Source organism: Cricetulus griseus, chromosome 3 (genome assembly GCF_003668045.3).
Source record: "Cricetulus griseus strain 17A/GY chromosome 3, alternate assembly CriGri-PICRH-1.0, whole genome shotgun sequence".
In the NCBI taxonomy this organism is placed as follows: Eukaryota; Metazoa; Chordata; class Mammalia; order Rodentia; family Cricetidae; genus Cricetulus; species Cricetulus griseus.
This window is the reverse complement of record NC_048596.1, coordinates 222219409-222245389: the sequence shown is the minus strand read 5'-3', so window position 1 is coordinate 222245389 and position 25981 is coordinate 222219409. Positions and strand designations below refer to the sequence as shown.

Below are 25981 nucleotides of genomic sequence, written 5' to 3'. Positions count from 1 at the left end.
TGATCTGGAGCAGGCCTGGGAGTTTAGGGTAGGGAGGAGGGAAACATGAGGAAGTGAGAAGTATAACAGCACCTGTGGATAGAGACTATGGGAATCTGGAGGCCAGCCTGGGCTTTGATGTGGAACTATAGGTTTATGTCAACAGAGAGCACTGCCTGCCACAGGCAGGGAAAATGACTCCTTTTGGAGGAATCTGTTTCACAAGTTCCTGAGGAATGTTGTTGGCTTTTATCTAGCAATCAGAAATCCTTCTATTGTCCAGCCTGAGCTGAGCCAAAAGGACATACGCACTGCCTTTTGTAGTTTTGGGAATTGGAATTTCCTTTGGACCTGACACTAGCTTTATAAACCTGGCAATTTATGCTTCCTGTATGAAGCCCTGGGTTCCATCTCTAGTGGCACATAAACAGAGTGTAACAGCATACACCTGTAATCCTGGGACTCAGTAGGTAGAGGCAGGAAAATCAGAAGTTCAAGGTTATTCTAAGCTAGAGAGCTAGTTCAAGGCCAGCCTATGATACATGAAACCTTGTCTCAAAAACAGGGGTGGGGTGCTGGAAATATGACTCAGCAGTTAAGCTAATACTGCCCTTCAAGAGGGCCTGAGTTCCATTCCCAGCATCCACACTGGGTAACTCACAACTTGCTCCAAGCACTGATACCTCTTCTGGCCTCAGATGGTACCTGTACTCACCTACACTTACTCACCAATACATACATGCATATAGTCAATAATAAAATAAATATCAGGAGTGGGAACAGGAAGAACAGAGTTACTCTGGGTGTACATTGAGGAGGTCTGGTCTTTACCTCCCTGCTACAAGCCATGACTTGGCTTCTGAGAGCAGAGTTTGAAGCCAGAGCTATTAAACTTAAATTCTGTGCAACCCAAGTGAATTGGCCAACTGAGGCAGTGTGTACTGATCCCTGAGCTCTTGTGGGGTGTTCCTTGTGATGGGATCTGAGTGCGCTAAGTCCCATAATAGAAGAAAGCAGATGGATAAGCATTGGAGGGACGTCTCCTTCAGTGCTTCTAAGAGATACCTGAATTGAGGGTAAGAACTACACCAGGACAAAATCCTTTGTAATAGAAGTGTCATTTCCACTTTGTCAGAGTTGATATCTGATGTAGGAAAAGCAATTAAGGAGAGAAGTGCACTTTATAGCTAAGGTCAGGGAGTGCAGAACAGCTTGTAAGACACCCAAGGTACTAGATAGATCTAGAGTAGTTAGTGTGGGATTCCTTACTTACCAACTGCCCAACAGATCTGTCCAGTTGGAAAATGACCCTCTAAGAAATTTTAGGTGCATTTTCGGAGTGCCCAGAATGAGGATTTGAAAAGCATACTTCTCCAAGTGGCTGAAGATAACTGAGACACAAAATTAGAGCTGTAGCCCTGTAATTGGCTGATAAAAGTCAGGAAACCCAGATATTTTATCACAAGTTTCCAAAGGAGGCCTCTCCCAGGGTTGTATCATCTACCGCCTCCCAGATGAGTGACGGTTATGGTGAGTGTAAATGTGCTTCACTTGGCTTCTGTGAGCTGGAAAGCTCGGTCCATGGCTTAGGAAGTGGGTAGCCAAAGCATCCCAAACCCATCTTTGTGCATTTGTGAAGATTTGCTTCATTAGCTTATTGAAATATAATCAGCTCATAAATCCTGACAGTCTGAGTCTTTCAGCTTTGTTTCCGTAACAGGCAGTGGTGCAGTAAATGTATAACGGCAGCTGGCTTGGCAAAACTACTGCTTTGTAAGCCTCATCCACATGTTTATGGAGTTGGGTTGATTGTGTCATATGGCAGAAGACTGACCTTCATGCCTTAGTTTAGATATTTATAATCCTGACAGGGCGTGCAGGCCCAAGAGGAGAGTGTTTTCTGTTTCATCTAAGTGATCCAAATTAGGTCTTATCTCAGAAAAGCTAAGTGTTTTCCTTGTGTGGAATATTTTTTCTTTTGAAAGGGGATCTGTCTTGCACATCTGTTGTATTCAGTCCCTTTTGTCTCTGCTTTTACAGGAAGAAGAAGCTGAAGGGGCAATGAAGGAAATGAAGAGCAGTCCTATACCTAGGAGGACATACTTCACCAGCATGTAGGTGTTGGAACTCTAGAGTTGTCAGGCACACAGAAGGGGCAGTCTTGTCACTTTGAGCCTGTCATTGGAAGCTGGGCACGATGGACTGAAGTACTTTATCTTGTTTTCTGAGGCAGGATCTTCCTCTGTGATCAGGGTTGATTTGAACCTGCAGCCACCCTGCCTCAACTTCCCATGAGCTAACATTCATTTTCAACGGTATTTAATGTTGCAGCCCAAACTGGCAGGGAATGAAAACCATGCCTGGTGCCTTTTTTAAGGCTAACAAGTGCTGACCCTCTGTTAGAAATATAAACAAATTCATCCTCTGTCAAAAGGGGGCTTTTTCATCAGGAGCAGCCCCATGTTTGTTCATTCTTTTTTCAGAGCTGCTCGAAGTGAACAGGCTGCCCAGCTTCCTTAAATGGAATGGACCTTTATCTTCCATATTCTCTCCTGATTATAATAAGCCACAGTAACCAACACTGGCTACTGAGGCAAAGGCTGTGATAGCTGTCAATCACTGAGGTATTTCATGAAAGTACCCCAGATCTTTTATTTATTATTAGTGTGTATGTATATGATGGGGGAGGGAACATGCTACCGCACACATGTGGAGGCCACAGGACAGTTTATGGACATCTTTTCTCTCTATTATGTGGGTTCTGAGGATCAAACTCAGGCCACCAGACTTGATGGCAACATCTTTACCCACTGAGCCATCTCATCAACTTCAAAATTGTCCAGGAACTTACCTCTGGAATCTCAACTCTGCCTTTCCCAAGCAGACTCTAGGAAACAGACAAGTAATGGAAGGACCTTTGAGTAGAGGCAGTAGAAGAGCTGGGCACTAAATTTCTTGGTTCTTGAAGTCATTATTATCCAAAGCTAGCAGTTCCCTTATCCTCTGTGTGTGTGTGTGTGTGTGTGTGTGTGTGTGTGTGTGTGTGTGTGTGTGTATGCACCATTGTCCATTTGCCTGTCAGTTTGCTCAGAATTTCTCTGCATCTCCTATCTCACAGACTTCTAAACCATTTTTTTCCTATTACTTGATAAATATACATAGAGAATGACACAGAAAAAGTTAACAGAACATTTTTTTAGGTCTGTCCCTATGTTCTCATATCATGAAGAATGTAAATAATACAACAGTTTTTCACTAGAGTAATTGGTATAGGCGAGTGTTATTCCTTTTTTTTTTTTTTTTTTTTTTGGTTTAAAATTCAACTTTCCCCAAATTGCTGCTTTTAATATCCAGACTTTCTTGGAAGTAGAGGGAAGAAAGAAAACTGTATTTGTAATATTTAAGCCACTTCCTCTTCATTTATTTCCATATGCAAAGACATCTTCCTCTTTCAGGCCAATAGCCCCTACCTTTTATGAGTCTGAAGGGATTTGGTGTGGTTTCTGAGCTTGGAGTACCACTTTGGAGTCTTTAATCCTGGCTGTTCGATATGTGAGCCTTGCAGATCAAAGACTAGCTGCCATCCCTGCCATCTTCATTGTTACTCTGAACATTCCGTCACTGAGTGATGATCATAGTTGCTTGTTTATTGTAAATGTGTCTCTTTATCAGATTCTGAAACTTAAAAAAACTTTTACCAGTAGTGTCTACATGCCTCTGTTTTGTATGAAACCAAAACAAGAAAAGTTTTTCTAGTTCCAGGAGAGCCTCCAAAGCCACAGAGAAACCCTGTCTCGAAAAACCAAAAAATAAAAAAAGAATTGGTTTCAGCTGTATTGGGCTTCTCTGTTCTTATTCTTGGCATTTTTTGTCGAGTTTAAAACCTTTTTAATTTCCGTACTGAATGTGGTGGTGATGTCTTATTAGGACCAAATCTACAGAAGATGCCAGGACTTGTGTGGAGTTTGAGGAATTAACTGTGAGCCAACTCCTGCTTTGCCTAAGAGAAGGAAACCAAAAGGTGCGAAGACTTGAATTCGCACTCAGAGAAGCCAAAGAAAGGTATGAACTATTAATGTGAAAGATTAATGGCTTTGGTAAAACACAAATAAGGTACCTTGCAGGTCACTCTTTAAAGTATACATTTCAAGGGTTTTAGTCACATGACTGTATGCCCATTGCCACTGTATCATCTTAGAACATTTCTCCCCATATAAAGAATCAGTACCCCTCTTCTCCGAGGAACTGACTCTCTGTCTTTGGAGATCTCTGCACTCATACAGGATTGGCCTTCTGTGACTGACTTCTTCCTTTCACCATAGTGTTTTTGAGCTTCATCCACAATGTCGTGGAACTCTGTTCCTTAATGCTTGTGAATAATAAAATAGAAGATGTATAAGCTTGGCAGCTTGCTAATCATAGATTCCTAGTCTTCTTCCTGCTTTCAAACAAAATGAACAAAAACACAGCTTTCTCCCTAGAGACCAGAAGGCATATAGCTCTTTAGAGGTGCATGCCCAACCCTGAGTACCCTGGAAAGGTTCCTTTTTCAATGACATTGAACTTGTGGCCCAGGTGACTCTCAGTATTTAACAGAGCAAGCCAATAAGCAGTTGCAGAGATTCATGCATGGTACCAGGGTAGTGGATGCTTCTTAGACAAGGCAGGACTAAAACCAAGACACATCATGGACACATGGTCACACACCTGGATTTGCACACACTGAAATCAGTTATGGCACAAATACATTGCAAGACCCACCCTGTGTTTTTCTGAAATAAGTGGGCCAGCTTAAAGCCTTTCTCCCCAATCACTGGAAACAAGAATAAAGGTGTTCTACATTTAATTTTAGTGAAAATAAAATTTAAGGTGTGGTATATGGGGGAAAGAGACGTTAGTAGGTTTGCCTTTCTGTCTTCTTTGTGGCATGTATAGCTTTCAGGTTTCATGTAATTGTAGGGCTTTTTGTTTTTGCCTTTGGGTTGTTTGTCATTTTGAGTTTTGTTTTTTTTTGTTTTGGTTTTGTTTTTTTTGTTTTGGTTTTTTTGTTTTGTTTTGTTTTGTTTTTTGAGATGGGCTCTCATTATGTAGCCCTGGCTGGCCTGGAACATGCTATGATAAACCATGCTGATCTCACAGAGATCCACCTGCGTCAACTCCCGATGCTGAGATTAAAAGTGTGCACACCACAACTGACTTAATTTGTATTTTCTAAATAAGCCCATAAGAAGAAAGAAGGTGTGTAGGAAAAGTAGCCCCTTTTTTTAAAAAAAAAAATTAAGAAATAGCAAGGGAAAGATGACTCAAATTGAATATTTGCCCCAGAAAATTAAGATAATTTGTAATTCAAACATAGGTCAAAACCTGTGTGAAATGTGAACGGTACTACAGTGTTAATAAGCCCACCCTCCTGCCTGTACCATCTGGTGCCTCATCCATGTATTCAGCCTAGCCATAGAGACAAATACTGCATACCAATTAGGGTTCACAGTTTGTAACACAAAAGTAATAAACAAAAAATGGCTCTACATCTTCCCTTGGAGAAGCAGTGCTTTGAGCAGCCCCTTCCTACCCACACCTTTCCTGTTTCTGAGTCACTTTCAACCCATCTACTTGGTTCTTTTGGTAGCTGCCTTCATGGATAAGGTTTAGATTGTTATTTTCTTTGAAGATTTTAATTATGATGTTTCTGACCTCTAAGTTTACATGAGGAAGATTTAAGTGTCTTGCACAACCATCATCAACACAGTACATTTCTGGAACTTTCTCTACCACCTGTTCCTGGCTGAAATCAATAATTCTGAGCTTTAATCACATGACTATTCAATCAGTGTCCATGTTACTGAACATTTAGACACATGCACACAACATATTTGTGTACTCACATTTGAGCCATACACTGTGCAACAATCACCTTTCCTTCAAACACTTTTTATATCTCAGTGCAAAGTTAGCCATTTAAACGTTTGCTCAATGTCTTGGTCAGTTTCCTGCTCCTTTAGCAGAATGGGTTATAAACAGTGGAAGTATATTCAGCCTACAGTTCTGGAGGCTTTCAACAGAAAACAGTCCAGCTTTTATATGAGCCTTTTATTAGGAACCTGACTCCTGAGATGATAGCTTTCATAAGGGCAGGGCTGCTACAGTGCCATGGCAATTAAGTGTCAACAAAGGCTCTGCAGTTAAGAGCATATACTGCTCTTACAGAGGACCTGAGTTTGCTCCCTAGCACCCACTGAATGACTCACAACTGCCTGTAACTCCAGAGGATCTGACACCCTCTCCTGACCTCTGCATTCATTTAAGTGTGTGCATGGGGTACAGATCTATTTCAAAAGCCAAAGGTTGGGCTAGTGACTTGGCTCAGTGGACAAAAGATACCACTAAGCCAGACAACTTGAGTTTGATCCCAGTACCCACATTATGAAGGAAGGAATCCACTTCTACACACACACACACACACACACACACACACACACACACACACACAGAGGAAGGAATCCACTTCTACACACACACACACACACACACACACACACACACACACAAATAAAATTCCCCTACCCAAAAAAATTTCACCATGGGTTTTGGAAGGGATGTTCTAAATGTAGCTCCAAGTTTCCCAATCTCTCCATTACATCTCTACTGGTGTACTGAGAAAGAATATGTAAAAATATTTTCTGAGATCTGCCTATCCGAAAAACTCCACCTTTATATTCAAACAGTTTGGCTAAATAGAGAACTCTAGGCTGGTTGTTCAGTATGAAGTTTTGGTTTTACTGCTGAGAAACCCATTGCCTTTCTGATTCTGATTCTGATTCTTCTTGGATGGAACTTGTTTTGTTTGTATTGTTTTTCCTTTCCCCTGCAGGTTCTTCAATTTGTCCCAAGTCATCTGAAATTTGATGCATGTTTTGGTTAGAGGCTGTTTTCATTCATTTGTTCTGGCTTTAAACTGTTTTATTTTCTGAACTCCTGATCTTCTGTCCTTACAAAGCAATCTCAATTAATGTGGGATTTTGTCCTCACTTGGTCCTTTTTCACTTTTACAACTTTTAGAACCTGCTATCATCTTATTATTGTTATATAGAACTAGTCATGTGGTTTCTTAACCTGTATTCCTCTACACCATCTGTGTTCTCTTGCTGACTCTCAAAACTGACCAATATTCATCTTTTTAGGATGTTTTTGATGTTTAATGGCTACAAATAATACCTTGAGTCTCTAGGGATATTAATGATAATCTCTCCTTTACACTGCTCTGCTCTATCTTCAGTACAGAATGTTTTATTTCAAGGTTTTCCTCAAATGTCTAGTGATCTTGGCTGGTCAGAGTTAGCAGGGAGGAGAGTTGGAAGCTACTAGAAGCTTTGGGAAGATTCAGCTTGGAGATTTTTTTTTTTTTTTTGTGAGGCTGTGTCTGAAACCTTAAATATTTTGCCTTTTCCTAGACCAGTTCTACAAAGAGGATGCCTCCTGTCTCCTGCTTAGAGAATGTCTTTCTAGACATCCTGAGATGAAAAGGAGAAGGCAGGGCTTCAGTTGTCTAATGTAAATTCCTTTCCTTTAGGTAGGAAACCCAGTCTCTCGACTGTGATGAACATGTCTGCATCCTGAGCCCCCTTATTTTGCCATTTGCCAGTTGTCTTTATTTCTCCCCGATCCTATGGATACACATGGTATCCCCAGTTCCCAAGCCATAAAGAGTTTCAGTTACAACACAGTTAACTTCTTGGCTCTCCCTACTCTTGATTTAGGGTCTAGCTTTACCTTACCATGCCCTACTCATTCTGAACTTCCTGTTTATTGTTACTGCTGCTGTCCCTTTGTTCCTGTAGGCATGTGGGTGATTGAAAGTCACATTTGTAAGATTTGTAAAATTGTGTGCATATATGAAACCTACTATATGTATATACTTAAGTACTGGAGATTGAAGCCAGAGACATAGACATGCTCGGCAAGGACTCTACCACTGATCCACATCCCCAGCTCTATTTGTTCTTTTTATTTTGATACAGGGTCCTCTGAAGTTGCCAAGGCTGTCCTTGAACAGCAATTGTTAGGTCACCCAGGCAGCCTTTGAACTTGTGACTTTCTCACCTTAGATTCCCCAGTAGCGGAAATTACAGAACTGCACCACCATGCCAGCAAGTCTTCCACCTTCAACCAGTCTTTCTTTGCTTTATCTGTATTGAGACACCTATGCTCTATGTGTATTCATGTTAAGTCACAGCAGTTCTAGCCAGCATTAGGATGAAGAACAAGAGCACTGCTAATGAGGCAAATGTAAAGACTGAAAACTTTATCCAAGCTTTAATAGCACTTGTTGGCATGCTTCTACAGTTGCTTATCCTCCTGCAGAAAGTAGAACTTTTCTACATTCCCATGTTGTTGTTTTCCAGAATTGCAGAGTTTGAAAAGAAAGCAAATGACCGTTCTGAGATTGGGACCCAGACAGAGGAGAGCTTAGAAGAGGATGAAGATTACAAAGACCCAGAAAGTGTGGGTGTTGTATACTTCCAAGAGACTGTCATACCCCCATTGGTGATGTAGTTGTGGTTTCAAGGTTTATGTTGTGCAATTTACTTTAGAAATGGAAACTTTTTTGTTACTGGATATTTTCTATTTCTCTTTCATTTCCTAATCCTAGGTTTAAAGTCCATGTCAATCACAGTAAGATGTTTGCAGTCTAAACTACATAAAACACTCATATCTCTTCTTGACTGATGTCACCCCCTAAATCCTTAAGCCAACAAGCCCACCACATGAAAAACATATTTTGACTATGTTATGAAGAGATCCTTTGTGGACATGGCTCTGAAACTTTTAGAATTGGAAGATGTTGGTTCTGTCTCAGCACTGGTGGGAACAAGGAATTTGGCATAAAAAACTGTTCCTGAATATATATTCATTGTTGTGTAGTGACTTAGAGGCATGCCTTTGAACCTGAAGAGTCTTAAGCTTAGGAAAAGTTCCCAAAGGTAGGAAGTTATAGTACTCACAGTAGTCCATAAGAAAGGGACATATAAAGTGATCCTTTTGTTTAGTTTATTCATCAGCATACACACACACACACACACACACACACACACACACACACACACACACACACACACACCGCTACCTGCTCCTTCCTTCCTTCCTTCCTTCCTTCCTTCCTTCCTTCCTTCCTTCCTTCCTTCCTTCCCCCCAGGAGGCAGGAGTGATGACAGCATCTTATTATTCAGCATACACTAAGCTCTGACATACAGGAGAGAAACCCTTGTCGCTCTTGCCTCAGGTGTGCTGGAATTAGAGATGTGTACCACCTTGTGTGTCTCTGAGTCTCTGCTTTAAGGCAATGGAGAACATTTCAAAGACAGGTACGGCAGTGCACACCCATATAATTCCAGTGCCTGGCAGGCTGAGGCAGGTGGATTTTGAGTTTGAGGACAGCTTATACTACATAGCAAGTTTCAAACCAGCATGGCTACAAAAGTAAAATGGGGGGTGGGCAGGTGGAGAAGGGAACACAGTGAACTTAGATGAAGAGAGTACTTCTGCCGAACAGCACACCATTAACTGAAATGAACCAATAGTTATGGGAAAGTTTTGACATTTCTAAGCTGTCATTGAAACTCATATACAAATTGGCAACTGGCAGCCTTCCAGGAAAAGAGCTGTATAACAGAAATAATTGCATGGACTAGAAGCAGAAGTTGGCAAGGCAGTAGGGTCCGAGTTTCTCCCCAGATGGATAAGATTACACTTTGACACTTCATGTGACCTGTGATCCCTGAAGCATGAGTAGGCCAGGGATTAATAGTAAATCTATTATCTATGTTCAGACTGATAGTTAATGCTCTATAAGGAAATAGAAACCTGCTTTTCCCACAAGGCACTTGGGGAGGTCTTGCCCAAATTAAATCTGCTTGGGGTATCAGTGATAGCTGGATGATAGTGGTGGTACAGACTGTTTTCTCACACAAAGTTCACTTCCTCTCTGATGGTTATCTTTTTGTTTTGTTTTGTTTTTTGTTTTTTCGAGACAGGGTTTCTCTGTGTAGCTTTGGAGCCTATCCTGGCAGTCACTCTGGAGACCAGGCTGGCCTCAAACTCACAGAGATCTGCCTGTCTCTGCCTCCCGAGTGCTGGGATTAAAGGAATGCACCACCAATGCCCAGCTTCTGATGGCTATCTTATGAATGTCTGGCATTGTCTATGTGATAGGTTGGAAGCGAAGTGGAAACATTGAAAGTTGGAGTGACAGCTCTGTATAAGGAACTTCAAGAGGCACACACGAAACTCAGTGAGGCTGAGCTAATGAAGAAGAGACTTCAAGAAAAGTAATAACTCAGTTAATCTTATTGCATGGTTTATGAAGTATGTTACTGTATCAAAAATAGAGTAAAAGGGGGAGGGGAGGGGCTAGTGAAATAACTCGGTGGGCAGACACTTGCTACCAAGCTGACAACCTGAGTTCCATAGTTCCATCCCCAGGACCCACATAATGGAAGGACAGAACTGATTCCCCCAAACTGTCCTGACTTCTGCATGCACACCCCGACACACACACACAAAAAACAAACAAGAAATAAAAGTGTTTAAAAAGGCATTAGCCAAAGCTAGCAAACCAAGTTAAACTAAGCTGATGTCACAATGGGCAAGCAGTTTAACCACCCTGAGCCTCAGTTTTGTCAAACTTCATACGATATACATACAGTGTTGAGATGGGAGATATGTAGTATGCTTGGCATTAACACCCTGCACATAGCTATCATTTATTTGGCTTTTACTATTAATTCCATTCAAGTTCTCTTTCTGGTCTCTAAGGGAAGCTCAGAGGCTTTCCTTTTCTCATGCCAAATCCTTGTCAGAAATCCAAGTCTTTGGACAGACTGACTTTTTTAACTCTGAAAGGTACCTAGGGATTTCACTATGAGATGCTCCTTAGCCAGCTACCATTTGATTGGGATTTACAATATCACCATGTCTCATTAAGAAGCAAGGAAGAAGGAAACAAAACAAAAAGCAAATAGGAAGCAAAGAGAACAACGTATTTTATTTTTTGCCTTCATAAATCCTGTAGACCTAACACACTATGTATTTTAAGTCCTTTGGGGATTTGTACAGAAGTCACAAGAGTGACAAAGCACTGTTTCTCCTCATGAAATACTCATCTTTTTCAGGTGCCAGGCTCTGGAAAGGAAGAACTCTGCCACCCCATCAGAACTGAGTGAGAAGCAAGAGCTTGTTTACAGCAACAAGAAGTTAGAGCTGCAGGTGGAGAGCATGCGCTCTGAAATCAAGATGGAACAAGCTAAGACAGAGGATGAAAAGTGAGTGTGCTGCATGAGATGTTGCTTGCCCACAATGGGAAGGACAGCTGTCCAAATACAGACTGGAAGTAGAACTTGAGAACCATGTCATAAAATCTGTTTTGACGTTTGGAAGAGTTCTAGGTGACTCTTTGGGGATATTAAATTTTTGAGTTTTATTGTAACAAAATATGAAAATTATTTGTTTCTATCTTTGGAGGGAAAGACAGTCTTTTGGAAGATATCATTTTTTTTGAGGGTAAGAAAAAGGCTGACATGTGGTAGTTCCAGTTTCGTTTCCATTGCTGTGATAGAATATCCCAACAGAAGCAACTTTGTGGACCAAAGAGTTTATCTTGGTTTGCATTTCCACATTCCTGCCTCTTATTGGAGGGAGGTCAAGGTTGTGTGGGCTTGAAGCAGCTAGTCACATCACATGCACAGTCAAGAGCAGAGAAATGAACACTTAGTTCTCAGCTGGCTTTTTCTACTTTTATATAATCCAGTGCCCTAAACTGGGGAATGGCAAGCACCGCCTGCTTTTAAGATGGGTCATCCACATGGATTAAGGCCACTAAGACAATCCCCATAGACGTGTTCATGAGCCAGCCTGATCCAAACAGTCCCTCACTGAGACTTCCTTCTCAGGTGATTCTAGGTTGTGTCAAGCTGACAATTAAAAGTTGATAGGATGGTAAAAGCAGAGATTTTTCTACTTTAATTTTCAAAGGCTGTTAGGGAAATAAGAAGACGAGTTTCTGTTGATATTTCCTTAATGATTTCATCTTTAATATCATATTTTAATAGATCCAGGTTAGCCACTCTGCAGTCAACACACATCAAGCTTCTTCAAGAACATAATAGTGCACTGAAAACAATTGAGGAACTAACCAAAAAACAGGTATTTTCATGCTGTGCCTAGATAGAACGTGCCTTGTGTATGGAGATGGTGCTGATGTCTACCAGGCAGGCCATGGGCCTTTCCTGTTTCTCAGGGTATGTTTGAAGGAGAGCTGAGAGCCTGGGCTCCTATGTGAACAATGTACAGGGAGACAGCTGGCGATGGCCATCTGCTGAATGAAATTATGCAAGGGCATCTTGCCTGCTGGCAGTGAACTTGGAACCCTGGATTTACAGCATTTAATTTAAATTAGTAACAATGCCCAGCATGATAAAAAAATTATAGACCATGGAATCTTTGAATTAAGTCTTTCAATTCATATCCTTATAAAAAACATTATTTGCCCTCATTCCCTTCTTTTCTCCCTCCTTCATTCCTACAGTGGGGATTAAACCTAGGGCCTCCTGCATGCTAGACAAATGTTCTACTACTGAGCTACATCCTCATCCTCCATCCTTCACCTCTTACAGGGTCTCAGAGTTACCTGAGCAGACCTTGAACTTGCAATCCTACTGCCTCAGTCTTCTGAGTAGCTAAGATTACAGGCCTCTACATAAGCCCAGGTTTCCTTTCTTCTCTCTCTCTCTCTCTCTCTCTCTCTCTCTCTCTCTCTCTCTGTGTGTGTGTGTGTGTGTGTGTGTGTGTGTGCCCCCACATGCATACTAGTGTGTACATGTAGAGGCCAGAGGATGATGTTTGCTATTTTTTGAGACAGTCCACCTTCGTTTTTGAGTGTCTCTCTTATTGAACCAGAAGCTCACCAATTGGCTAGGCTGGCTGGCCAACAAGCTGGGGATCCTCCTGTCTCTGGGTTCCCAGCACTAGGGGTGCAGACAAGATCACCATCACATATATCTGGCTTTACATGGTGCTGAGGATCTGGATTCAGGCCCTCATACTCACAGCAGGCACTTAATGGACTGGATAATCTTCCAGCCTTTTTTATTTCATTAACCAAATAAAAGAGCTAGGCATGGTGATACACACCTTTAATCCCAGCTCTCAGGAGACAGTGACAGGCAGATCCCTGAATTTGAGACCAGCCTGATCTACAAAGGGAGTTCCAGGACAGCCAGGGCTGTTACACAGAAGAAATCCTGTTTCGAAAAACAAACAAACAAAAAGATTATTATAACCTAATAGCTTTTAAAAAAAACCCTCACATTTATTTATTTAGAGAATGAGTCTCTATATAGCCTTGGCTAGCCTAGAACTCAATATCTAGACAAGGCTGGCCTTGAATTCAAAGAGTTTCACAAGCCCCTGCCTCCTGAGTGTTGGGATTAAAAGTATGAGCCATGGGGCCCAGCAAACATAAACATGTAACAAGATAAATAACAGAATCCATGCCTGGCAAGCCCATCAGAGTAGGGCTTGTGATTATTGTGCATTTGACAGTTACACATTTAGTGTTTTGATGTGTGCTAAAGAACTGAACTCACATAGTATGAAGAGTGCTACTACATTCAGGGCTACCTTTTAGGACATTGTTTTCAACGAGCAAGTGATTATTTGCAAGTCACAAATGATTACAACTTCCCAAATGAATTGTCACCACTAAGTAATAGACTGGAGCTGACAGTTTTTAAGTGTAAACCTTTTTATTTTCCTAAAGTAGGCTGCATCATTTCAAAGCCATCTCTTGAATGAAGTTGTGTTTTGTTTTGTTTTTCCCTCAGGCAGAAAAGGTGGACAAGATGATGCTGCAAGAGCTCCATGAAAAGCTGGAGCTGGCAGAGCGGGCTCTGGCATCCAAGCAGCTTCAGATGGACCAGATGAAGCAGATCATTGCTAAGCAAGAGGAGAACCTGGAAACCATGGCTGTCCTCAGGGCTCAGGTGAGACATGGTCTAGAACATGAGCTGAGTGAGGTCAACCTTGGTCAGATTTCCAGTGTGACAGTGGTGGTGCTTAATATATACAGTGCTTTTTTTTATGTTCTTTCTGCCAGTGTTTTTGTCATCCTGTTTTGTTTTGCTTCATTGATACATGGTCTGGAACTTAACTATGTTGACCAGGCTGGCCTTGAAATTACAGAGATCTGCCTGCCGCTGCTTCCCAAGTGCTAGGATTAAAAGCATTTATCACCATGCCTACCCAATGGTATTTTGGGTTTTTTGTTTTAATTTTAATTTTTTTTTTTTTGGTTTTTCGAGACAGGGTTTCTCTGGTAGCTTTGGAGCCTATCCTGGCACTCGCTCTGGAGACCAGGCTGGCCTCAAACTCACAGAGATCTACCTGCCTCTGCCTCCTGAGTGCTGGGATTAAAGGCATGTGCCACCAATGCCCGGCTTGTTTTAATTTTAAATCATGGTTGTGCATGCCTGAAATTTCATCACTTGGAAGGTAAGGGTATCAAGAGTTCAAGACCAGCCTTAGACTCACAGGTACCAGTATTGAAGACTAAAGAAGTGGGCCATCATACCTGGCCTGGGTGAGTATTTTGGAGGCAAGGTGTCATATAGCCCAGGCTGGTCTCTTTTTTAGTAGTTTCTTCTCCTCTTTCATAAGACTTATTTCTAAATATTTTGTATTTTATACAGTTTATAAGTGATGTTTTGGGGGAGAGTGGTAGTTTTGTTTTTGAGACAAGGCCTCTTGTAACCCAGGCTGCCTAAATTTGCTATGTAGCCAAGGATGACCTTGAACTCTTGATCTTTATTCCTCTACTTTCCAAATCCAGAGATTGCAGGCCTGTGCTACCATGGCTACCTTCATAATGGTCTCTTTCTTAGGATTTGCTATTAAATAAAAATACTGAACACAGTTTTAAAAACAAAAACTGGGTGTAGTGGCTTGTACTTGTGATCCCAATGCCTGGGGTTCCCTGGCCAATGAGTCTAGCACGCTTGGGAAGTTCCAGGCCAGTGAGGAGTACTGTCTCAAAAAACAAGGTATATGAACATGTCATGTACATGCACACATATGCACCCATTCACCAATGCACTCGCGTGTGCACCCATACACACACACACACACACACACGGGGGGGGGGATTACATCATTAAACACACTGCTTATTTTAAAGTTAAATAAGCACTACCAATTTCCAATTTGTCTCACAAAAAATACATAACCAGAATTCTCCCAGGAGAGCCCCCAAGGTCTTTACACCCTTTCATTATTTACTTCGAAATGATGCCAGCAGTTTGCTATGCTACCTGAGTGTTCATTACCACCAGGTGTCCACTGTGGCCAAACCCCAGGGTAGAGTTTGTGCCTGTGGTTTTAATTTCATTGCCACAGGAACACCACAAGAGCCTGCTTCCCAAAGCCTCGAGTAACCCACACTATGGGGCCATGTGTTTGTGTCCCGGCTGTGCCCAGGCACTTGTTTTGGTAGGTGCTCTTGTTCATTCCGCACCTATCCTTTATGCGGATCAGAAGGTAGGTAATACTCTCAGTGCTGGTACAGGAAAGGACAACACAGAGACTCCACTTTTACTGACTGTAGGCTAGAAAGTCATAGAAGTGAGTATCACACATGATCATTTACTCATGCCATAGTATGTGAGGGAAGCCTCCTAAAACGATCCCTTCATTACATAGATTACATACCATTGGTAACTAGAGTTTTGAGAGGTGCTTAGCATGTACGACTCCTGCAGGAGACCCAATTTTATCCCCCAGGACCCATGTCAGGCAGCTCACAACCCCTTGCAACTCCAGCTGAAGGAACACAACACCTTTTTCTGGCCTCTATAAGGTACTGCACACATGTATATGTGCACACATATAAACACATGAACACACGCACATGCACACACGCGTGCATACACACACACACACACACACAAATAATAATCTTTAAAAAAAAAAGGAAAGAAAACTTGGTACCAGGTACAATGGTGCATGCTTGCAATCTTAGCACTCAGAAAGCAGAAGGTCATATGATACAAACACATGACTACAAGTTTGAAGTGAACCTTATCTGCATATTGAGTTCCAAGCCACCCAGGGCTACCTAATGAGATGTTGTCTCTTGGGGCTGGAAAGATGGCTCGGTGGTTAAGAGATGTTGTCTCAAAAATACAGCAAAACAAAGGAATGCAAAAGAAGATTAAAAACTGCTATTAAAACAGTATTCAGATCACCTCCATTCACTATGAAATTGTTTGTTTCATGTTATAATTTGAGAATAATGGGAAATCACTGCCATAATGTATTCTTATCTACTTTTCTATGTGGCAAATTATCCCCAAAGTACAGCAGCTAAAAACAGAAGCAAACATTTGTTATCTTGTGTACAGACTCTATAGGTGAAAGTCCAGGAGCAGTCCAGCAAGGGAGGAAGGAGGTCTAACTCAGAGTCTCCTATGAGGCTGCACTAAAAATGAACTTGGCAAGTCATTTCAAGATGACTCAGTCACATGGCTGTGAGGAAGCCTCCTTGTGTGGGCCTCCCCAGAGGCTTGCTTATTGCATGGTAGCTGGCCTCCCCCACAGCATATGATCCAGAAGACAGCATGACACGAGCCACAGTATCTTTATGACCTCGGGTCAAAATCCACCAACCACTCCTTCTGTAGCATCCTAAGTTACACAGGCCAGCCCTGTTGTGGGAGTAGACCACAGAAGAATTTCAATACCTGGCCATGAAAATCACTGGAGCCATAGTAGAGGCTGGTGACCCCATATGCAGAGGAGTTCAGGGAAAATAAGACTTCTATCTAGGTTCAAATACTGGTAACTAAACAAATTTCTTTTTTGAGATAGTCTTGCCATGTAGCCCAGGCTAGGCTAGAACTCAGCATCCTCTTGCCTCAGCTTCTGGAGCACAGCCTTGTGCTACCATACTCAGCAAGGTTCTCCTAAGACTGAGGAGTATTAAGCATACTTGAAGAAATAATGACAAGTTCTTATCTCCAGAACTTTTTTAAAGACAGGGTCTTGGTGTATAGCCCAGGACTTGCAACGTAGACCTGAACAGACCTATGATTCTCCTGTCTCCATCTCCCAAGTGCTATTCTGAGGACTTTTGATGACATGAAATAAGCAGCCAACATAAGACCTCACGCAAGTCTGGAATTCAACAAATAATGTGCATTTTTTAAGACTTAACATTCTGATAAACAATTTACTGTCTGTTATTCCTGAATACTATTTTTAAAAGAATATTTTACTGAATTAATGATGCATGCATTCCTTAAGCCATTTGTGTCAGTTCAGTTTGGTGGTTCCCATTGTTAAAAGCATACACATACACATGACTTGTATCTATCATTTAATGGCATTGGAAAGCCATGTTTTAGTACAATAGTTGGCAGCAAAAATTTCTGTAATTTCAAATCCTGTCTACATGTGCAGGACTGACCCTGACCTCAGACAGGACAAGGTCAGATCATCCTGAATCCATGCTCATCTCCATGGTAACTAACTTACCTTTTCCTCTAACAGATGGAGGTGTACTGTTCAGATTTCCATGCTGAAAGAGCGGCAAGAGAGAAGATTCATGAAGAAAAGGAGCAGCTGGCCTTGCAACTGGCAATTTTGCTGAAAGAGAACAATGACTTTGAGGATGGAGGCAGGTAAGATAAAGCAAGAGGAGATGTGGCACATAGGACAGAGATAACAGGGGTCCTCTGTAGAAGCCGCATTCGCATCTTCAGTGCGGCCGCATTCGCATCTTCAGTGCGCCCGCATTCGCATCCAAGAACCGCTCTCCCTACACCTCATCTGTTCATGTTTCACACTTAGTTCAGCTCAGAGCAAAGCTTGACAGAAGCCTGTAAGAGCCTGGCCAACTTCCCTGCTTTGAAATAAGCTGTAAAAATAACATTCTGTGTTCCAGTGTCTTACCTGGCCTTATCTGTTTTAGAAGAAAGTACTCAGCAAATTCTGACTTTAAAAAGTTACTTTTTACTTGTTTGTTTGTTTGTTTGTTTTGAGGTAAGTCTTAGCCTGTAACCTCAGCTATTCTAGAGCTTGCTATGTGTTTCATGCTGACCTCAAACTTGTCCTCCTGCCTCAGTTTCTAGAGTGCTGCTGGGAGATCAGGCAGCACTGGCTTATTGGGAGAGGTCTTAAAATATGTTTAAATAGAATATAAAATAACACAAGTGATATGTGTACCATTCTAAATGAACTGTTTCTTTTATTTGCTTCAAGTATTTTTTAATTTTTCTTTAAACAGCCTTTACTACATTCATTTATGTGTAGGGTATTGATCCTTGCCATCCTTTGTGTATGGAGATCAAGGGACATACTTGCAGGAGTCAGTTCTCTTTTTCCACCATGTGGGTCCCAAGGATTGAACTCAGGCTTGTTACTAAGTGTCTTTTACGAGCTGAGCCATCTCACCAGCCCCAAGTACTTTGAAATCAAAGGAACAAAAGGAGTTGTAGCCAAAGTTCAAGTCTCTTTGTTTTCCCATCCTTCAGTGTACCCTGCCCCCTCCCTTACTTTGTAAATCCAAGAATTTGATGAGTTGCCACACCATCTGTACTATAATATTACATATGGATATGCACACAAATCCCTGTGTGGTATTTTTAGCCAGCTTTTTAAGATTTGCTTATGTGTATGAGTGTTTTGCCTGCATGTTTGTGTGTGTACCACATGGGTGCCTGATGCCAGCAGAAGTCACAGGATGTCCAATCCCCTGGATTGGCATTACAGATAGTTGGGAGCCACTATGTGGATGCTAGAAACCAAACCAGTCCTCTGTTAGAATATAAATGCTCTTAACTGCTGAACCATCTCTCCAGCTCCCAACATGGTGTTTCTTAAGGGCGATACTGATTTTTCTCTGTGTTTAAGTCACAAAATGATCATTATAGATATTGTTCTGCAATTTTGTTTACATCATATGATTGTGAACTTTTTGATGAAAATTTAATTTTTTTTTTTAAATGAGGCGTTTTAGCCAGGCATTGGTGGCACATGCCTTTAATCCCAGCACTCGGGAGGCAGAGGCAGGCAGAGGCAGGCAGATCTCTGTGAGTTTGAGACCGGCCTGGTCTACAAGAGCTAATTCCAGGACAGCCTCCAAGCCGCAGAGAAACCTTGTCTCAAAAAAAAACCAAAAAAACAAAAAACTGTTATTTCCTGATTTTATAAAGGCCTGCTTAGTGTCTTTGTCACATTCTGTCCTGGCATTAGAGGTAGTTAAGAATCAAGTTAGAGGAGCTGGAGTGATGGCTCAGTGGTTAAGAACACTAGCTGCAGCCGGGCGTTGGTAGCGCATGCTTTTAATCCCAGCACTCAGGAAGCAGAGGCAAGCGGATCTCTGTGAGTTCGAGGCCAGCCTGGTCTCAAGATCGAAGTGCCAGGATAGGCTCCAAAGCTACACAGAGAAACCCTGTCTCGAAAAACCAAAGAGCACTGGCTGCTCTTCCAGATGACCCAGTTCAATTCCTAGTACCTACATGTCAGGTAACAGCTGTCTGTAGCCTCAGTTTCAGGGGACCAAACACCCTCACAAGGACATAATTGCAGGCAAAACACAAATGCTCATAAAATAAAAATTTAAAAAAAAAAGAAGAATCAAGTTAGAGTTGGTGGTGATAGCACACTCCTAGAGGCAGGCAGATCTCTGAATTCCAGGACAGCCAGGACTATACATATAAAGAATTATACAGATAAACCAGTCGAGAGAGAGAGAGAGAGAGAGAGAGAGAGAGAGAGAGAGAGAGAGAGAGAATCAAGTTAGTCCTGAATGCTCCATGGTTTTGTTTCATGGCACTGGCAGTTGAACCCAGGACCTGGTGCATGCTAGGCAAACTCTGCCACTAAGCTACATCCTCAGGTCAATTCTGGTTCCTGGGAACTTCAGCCTTGTTTTCTGACTCCTTTCCCACCTCACACTTCAATTGGTTGCTTAATGGTGACCTGTTGCAAGGTTATAGTACATCACAAGTTGTGTTGCTTTTGATCCCAGCAGGCAATCCTTGATGGAAATGCAGAGCCGGCACGGGGCAAGAACCAGTGACTCTGACCAGCAGGCTTACCTGCTTCAAAGAGGTGAGTCACCTGTGAGCTAGGTTTTCAAGGGAAAACTACATTATATTGTATAGAATGGACCCCAAATCAAGGTAGTCAGCATACAGCACCTCTTATTTCTCCAGAATACCTTCTCATTTCAGCCCAGACTCACCAGCCATATAATGCCAGGTCACTCCAGTGTACTATTTACTGATCTGAATCACTGTCTTCAACTCATCCCAAACCTCTATTTGCATTTTCTTAGAAAGGTTTTGCTTTGTTTTATTTTGTTTATGATGCTAGAAATTGAACCTAGATCCTCATGAAATACTAGACAAGTCCAGGTCTGAAATGTGCAGTGCTAGATTTATTATGCAGTGCTATTGCATGGGTAACAATGTTCTGTAATTTATAGTAAGTTATCAAAAGGGAAGTATTATCCTTGATTATGGGAAAAATAATAAATCTGAAGACCTAACATAGCTAGAAGAAAAGTTACTGGCAATGCTCTACCAATAAGAGGTCATCATGAATTTCAGACATAAAAAAGGTTAAGTACCAGACTATCCCAAGTGCCTTTCACATTCTGTTGGGCTGTTGTTGCTGTTGCTGTTATAACATCCCCCAACAAGAAGCTACTTAGGGGAGGGTTTATTTCAACTCACATTTCTAGGTAGGCCAGCATCCATCATTGCAAGGAAGTGAGGGCAGCAGGAAACAGTCACATGACAGCCACAGTCAAGTGCAGAGAAAAGTTAATTCATGCGTATCTCCCCATGCTTACCCCAGGAAAGGTGCTCCACACAGTGGGTTTCCCACATAGTCAACATAATCAAGACAATCTCCACAGACACGCCCACAGGCCAAACTAATCTAGACAGTCCCTCCCTGAGACACTCTCCCAGGTGACTCTTGATTGTGGCAAGATGACAGTAAAAACTAACCATCACACATACAACTGATGACTTATGTCCTACTGTAGTTTAATCACCAGCAACAAAACAACATTAGTATATATAGTAAACCATTAAATCTGGGGGCAGTTCTCCAAATGTTATTTTGTATTTCCTCTCTGCCTGTTCTCCTTCCTTCCCATGCCCCCCAGCAAAGTCTGTTTATAAAAAAATAAGTTAAAAATAAGTTTAGCATCCAAGTGTTGTGATTTATGCCTGTAATGATAATACTTGAGAGGCAGAGACAGGAAGACTGAGAACTCCAGGCCAGCCTGGACTAGTCTTTCTCAAAAAATCCAAATAAAATAAAGATTAATGTGCATTTATGAAAGTATCACAGTGAAACCCACTGTTTTGAATAATTAGTATGCATTGATAAAGAAGCTAGAGAGACGACTCAGCAGCTAAGAGAACCTGCTGGTCTTTCAGAGGACCCAAGTTCAGTTCCCAGCATCCACATCAGGCCACTTACAACTGCATGATACTACAGCTTTAGGGGATCTGACACTCTCTTCTGGTCTCTGCAAGCACCTGAACACACACACAGCACACATACAAACACATGAATAAAAAAATTATAAATGAATATTTTACATAGATGTGTATATACTGATTAAAAACAAAAATCCTAAATCACAAAATAAATCCAAACAATAAACAACATAAATTCATGGAGCATGTGCAAAGGAGATAAATAGCACATGACCTGACATAAATATCAACCTGAGCCACTTTCAGCACCAGGGATAAAATGCTAACCTGTCTCAAAACTTTAGGTTGGAGTATAAAAAAGAGAAGCACCAAAAGTCAACCTGTGGCCTCCACACGTGTTCTCACAGTTGAGAATACCCACACACATGTGCATACAAACATCTGTACCCCCCCCTACACACACTGCCACACTTTTTGCTCCAGTGATAATGAGTTTGTTTAACATGCTGAAACCCTAGTTTGACCCTCAGTTTTGCAAATAAATCAATAAAAATGCCCTAAAATTGCTTACTACAAGGCATGTAATAGCCTTCTGTATCATAAATTCAAGTAATGTGCTTTGAAGCAGACATATGTTAAAGGTCATTTTCTTTGTCATACTCCAAAAATGATGCTTTGGGTGCTGAACCAATTACTAGTCTAAGACTCTAAAAAGCCAAAACTGTGGCCCATAAAGGTCAGATCAGAGAGATGCCCTGGGAGCAGAAGCACTTTTCAGCATTAATGGCAAAATTTTTGATCAGAGATCTACTTAGAGTTGGGATGTATTTCAAGTATGTTTTGTGAGGAACATCATGGCAGTGGGAAGGAGGAGGCTGTTCACAGGGTGGTGGACAGGAAGCAGAGACACGAGGACAGGGTCAGGTGCCCTAGAGCCCCAACTTACACATGCAGTGACCTACTTCCTCCAGATAAGCTACACCTCCTAAAGATTCCACAGCACCCCCCACAATAGTGCTGCCATCTGACGGTCAGTACATGAGCCTCTGGAGAGGCGCTTCATACCCCACATAACAAGGCCTTGCTGCAGAGCCAGGGGCCCTCCTTTTGATCCTGCTGAAACCCTGAGCCTGAGGCTGTACCTACTGCCCTTTCACCTGGCTTAGGGCTCACCATCTACTGAATAAAGGAGATTGTGCTCTGCTTCTGAGAAAGGCATGCCCTTCCATGAAACCTTCCTCTGCTCATTTAATTGCTCTTTTGTTTATATCCTCATCCATCTCTTACTCTTGTGGATTTAGTTCTTAATAGAATGTGTATTGCCCTGTACCTAGAACTGAAACTATGTTTTCACAGACCTTGAACTTGAGATGTGATTGAAATAAGTTATTATTTCTATATTTCTCTGTGTTCATAGTCATAATTTCCACTAATGACCCAAAAGTATGCACTTGTATCCCACCAGATAACTAATTAGAAAGTTTAACAGATCTCACATTAACTATCTGTTACTAAATTCAGGCCAAAGCGCTCTTGAGATGGAACTGATGGCACATGTCACTTCTTGTTTATTCCCAGGAGCTGAGGACATGAGCTGGAGTCAGCAGCAGCCTCAGAATATTCCGATTCACTCTTGCCCCAAATGTGGAGAAATTCTGCCGGACATTGACACATTACAGATCCATGTCATGGATTGCATCATTTGAGTGTTGTTCATTTGAGTTCACCTCCCCAAAGCTGTTGGTAAATGCCAGATTTTCTCCTCCAAGACTTGTACTTCTGTCTTATTTGGTGTCATGCAAATATTTTTGCCACATTATCCTTATTCCAGGAGAAAGAAAATGTACCCTTCCTAAGGAGAGCATCTTCTGAATTGAACGGAACCCACAAAGTAGAATGTAGTTACCACCCTTCCAATAAGAGATCCAGTGTTTTTACGTTCACTCCTAAGAGTCACTGAGAGCAGTCAGCCAGAATGGGATACCATGTGACCAAGCTCACAAAATTACATGGGAGAAACCCACTGACATCTGTTAAGAACATTTGCAAGGCAGGAAAATGAAATGGCCAGGTAACATGTCTGGCATGTTTTTCTAGGCAAGTCTTCACCCTGCAGGTGTTTTTGTTGTTTTATGTGTAATTATTTGGAAGTTACCATATGGTACTCTGACTGAGCACTGTGAGCTTTCTGTTGTTATCAGGCCAGGTGCACGTTGGGAATGTCTCTCAGGAGTGGAGCGCTTTCCCACAGCCGTATTATGTTAATACCTTCAGCCTGCTTTGTACTGGAGGTGTATGGGCTAGTACAACACATAGTTTAATTTTTAAATAGAACATCTATTTCCCAGATGAAGTAGAAGCTTACACACACCAGTTATTACAAAATAAAATTTTGCTGCAAGTCTGCCCCGTGGCTCATATGTGACCAGTAACATTGTAGTACGTATATTCTGTATTAAGCTCATTTAGCTTAATATAAACTTAATACTGAGATGTTTTATTCATGATAAACTGGAGCAGGTCCTTTTCAGAGAGGGCCAGCACATGCTTACATGAGGTCCCTGCTAAAATGGTGAACACAGGCGTGGTGGTGCATAGCACACCTGCAACTCTACACATGGGGGCCTGAGGCAGGAGATCACCAACTCATGGCCACCTAGGGCTACCTACAATAAACAGGGATTTGACATGTTTTCTATTAAAAAAAAAGGCAAGAAAGAATTAAACAAGTCACAAAAATAAACAGTACCAATTCCAAAAAACATTTAAGAGAAAATGAGGTTTGCTTTGTTTCTGTTTACAATAAGATCTCTGATTAAATACACATACATGTGTATTTAAATAGAATCAAAACAGTTGATTTGTCACAAGGGAACAGACTATCCAAGTTACAGTTCTCTCCATGCCTGAACAGTTACCCTCACTCCAAGACAGTACAACACTGTACTGGTTCAACAATTGTTAGGCTTGATTTCCCCTCTTGCACCCTCCGGACAATGTTTGTTAATGACATTTCTAAAATGCCAATGATTTTTTTCTTTTCTTATAGTTTCTAGTATAAATTTCTTTACTACTTTATACTGGAAAAAGTAGATTTCTATAGTATCCCAGATAGAGGAGGAAACCAAATGGTTTCACAATGAAGTTACTGGGAAAATCCTGTTTTCAAGTATAATTTTGTTCAAGTATAATTGTCTGATAAATCCAAACTGTGAAGTGAGAACTCAAATGGCCTTAATAAGACTATGGCCAACACATTTGTTTGATCAATGGAGAGGACTGCAAATGAAGGCAAGTTCAAATTAAGACAATTGAAGAGATGTCTGTAGATCATCTGCATAGCAGCATTTTCTGCAGTAGCTAGGATGCAATGCAACCTAGGTGTCCATTCACCTAGATAAGGAACATGCAATACACATATATAATGAAGCAGTATTCGGCCTTTTTAAAAAGGAAATCTTATCATCTTAACACAGATAAACTTGGAGGACACCATGTCAAGTGAAATAAGCCATTCATAAATATCACATGATCTCACTTATATGTGGACTCTGAAAAAAAATTGAAATAGATGTTGAGAGCTGAATGGTGATTAGCAGCACATGAAGGAAGGTGTGGAAAGGGTGAGAAGACGTTGATGAAAGGGCACAGAGTCTCAGGAGGGATGACCTGTAGTGATCTACTGTATAGAACGGTGACTTCAATGATTTGTATATTCAGGTTGTGTGGTTTAAGGGAATCACCAGTTTAGTAAACAATTTGTAAATGCTGTGTGTGTTATCTGATTTATTTAATCTACTATCTGTTCTAAGGCCTCACGTTCCATGTTACCAGTTAGCTACAAATCATAGGAGCATTGTGCATGTTAGTTTCTTTCTTCGTTTCCTTGTTTTGTTTTTTTGAGACCAGATCTCACTGTGTAGCCCTGGATGTCCTGGAACTCACTATGTAGACCAGATGGCTTCAAACTCACAGAGATTCGCTTGCCTCCTTCCTGAGTGCTGGGATTAAAGGCATGCATCACCATGCCTGGCTTATGCATGTTATTTTTATGCCTGAATACTTATCATCCACATGTGTTAATAGCATACTTATCTGCATGTGTTAATCAGACTTTCATTGCTGTGACAAATTATCTGACAGAAAACTGAAACAGAAGACAGTTTTCTTTTGGCTCAGTGTCTCAGAGGTTTTGGCCCTCCTGCTAGGGAAGGTGTGGTGGAACTGGATGGCTCACACCATGGGAGGCCAGGAAGCAGACAGAGATGCCTGATCCCACTGGGGTCCTCATCCACCGGGTAGTGCTGCTTACACTCAGTGCCAATCTATCTCCTCTCTGGAAACTCAGGGAAGAGCTACTAATCTCTGAGGTTCTTAGCAATCCAGCCAAGCAATCATATCACTGTTAGCAAATCCCTCAGGGTGCCAGGCTTGCACAACAAGTAGATTACCAGCCCCATATCCTTATTAACATTTGTTGTTTTCTTTCTTTCTTT

At 41.5% G+C, this 25981-nt stretch overlaps 1 protein-coding gene across 5 annotated transcripts in view; it reads left to right on the top strand.

Annotated features, from left to right (window-relative positions):
* Optn (optineurin) overlaps nt 1-25254 on the top strand; it is a 43027-nt gene extending 17773 nt beyond the window's left edge. For 2 of the 5 annotated variants that reach the window (XM_027405187.2, XM_027405186.2), the window contains 10 exons: nt 2020-2093; nt 3907-4041; nt 8382-8481; nt 10189-10304; nt 11148-11297; nt 12084-12177; nt 13857-14015; nt 17575-17705; nt 20057-20139; nt 23064-25254. In XM_027405187.2, the coding sequence (XP_027260988.1) occupies nt 2020-2093; nt 3907-4041; nt 8382-8481; nt 10189-10304; nt 11148-11297; nt 12084-12177; nt 13857-14015; nt 17575-17705; nt 20057-20139; nt 23064-23191 (1170 nt within the window). In that variant the 3' untranslated portion in view covers nt 23192-25254. The remainder of the gene's footprint in view (nt 1-2019; nt 2094-3906; nt 4042-8381; nt 8482-10188; nt 10305-11147; nt 11298-12083; nt 12178-13856; nt 14016-17574; nt 17706-20056; nt 20140-23063) is intronic. The other 3 variants (XM_035442829.1, XM_035442830.1, XM_027405188.2) reach the window with 3 other exon arrangements.
* Nucleotides 25255-25981: the final 727 nt, after the last annotated feature.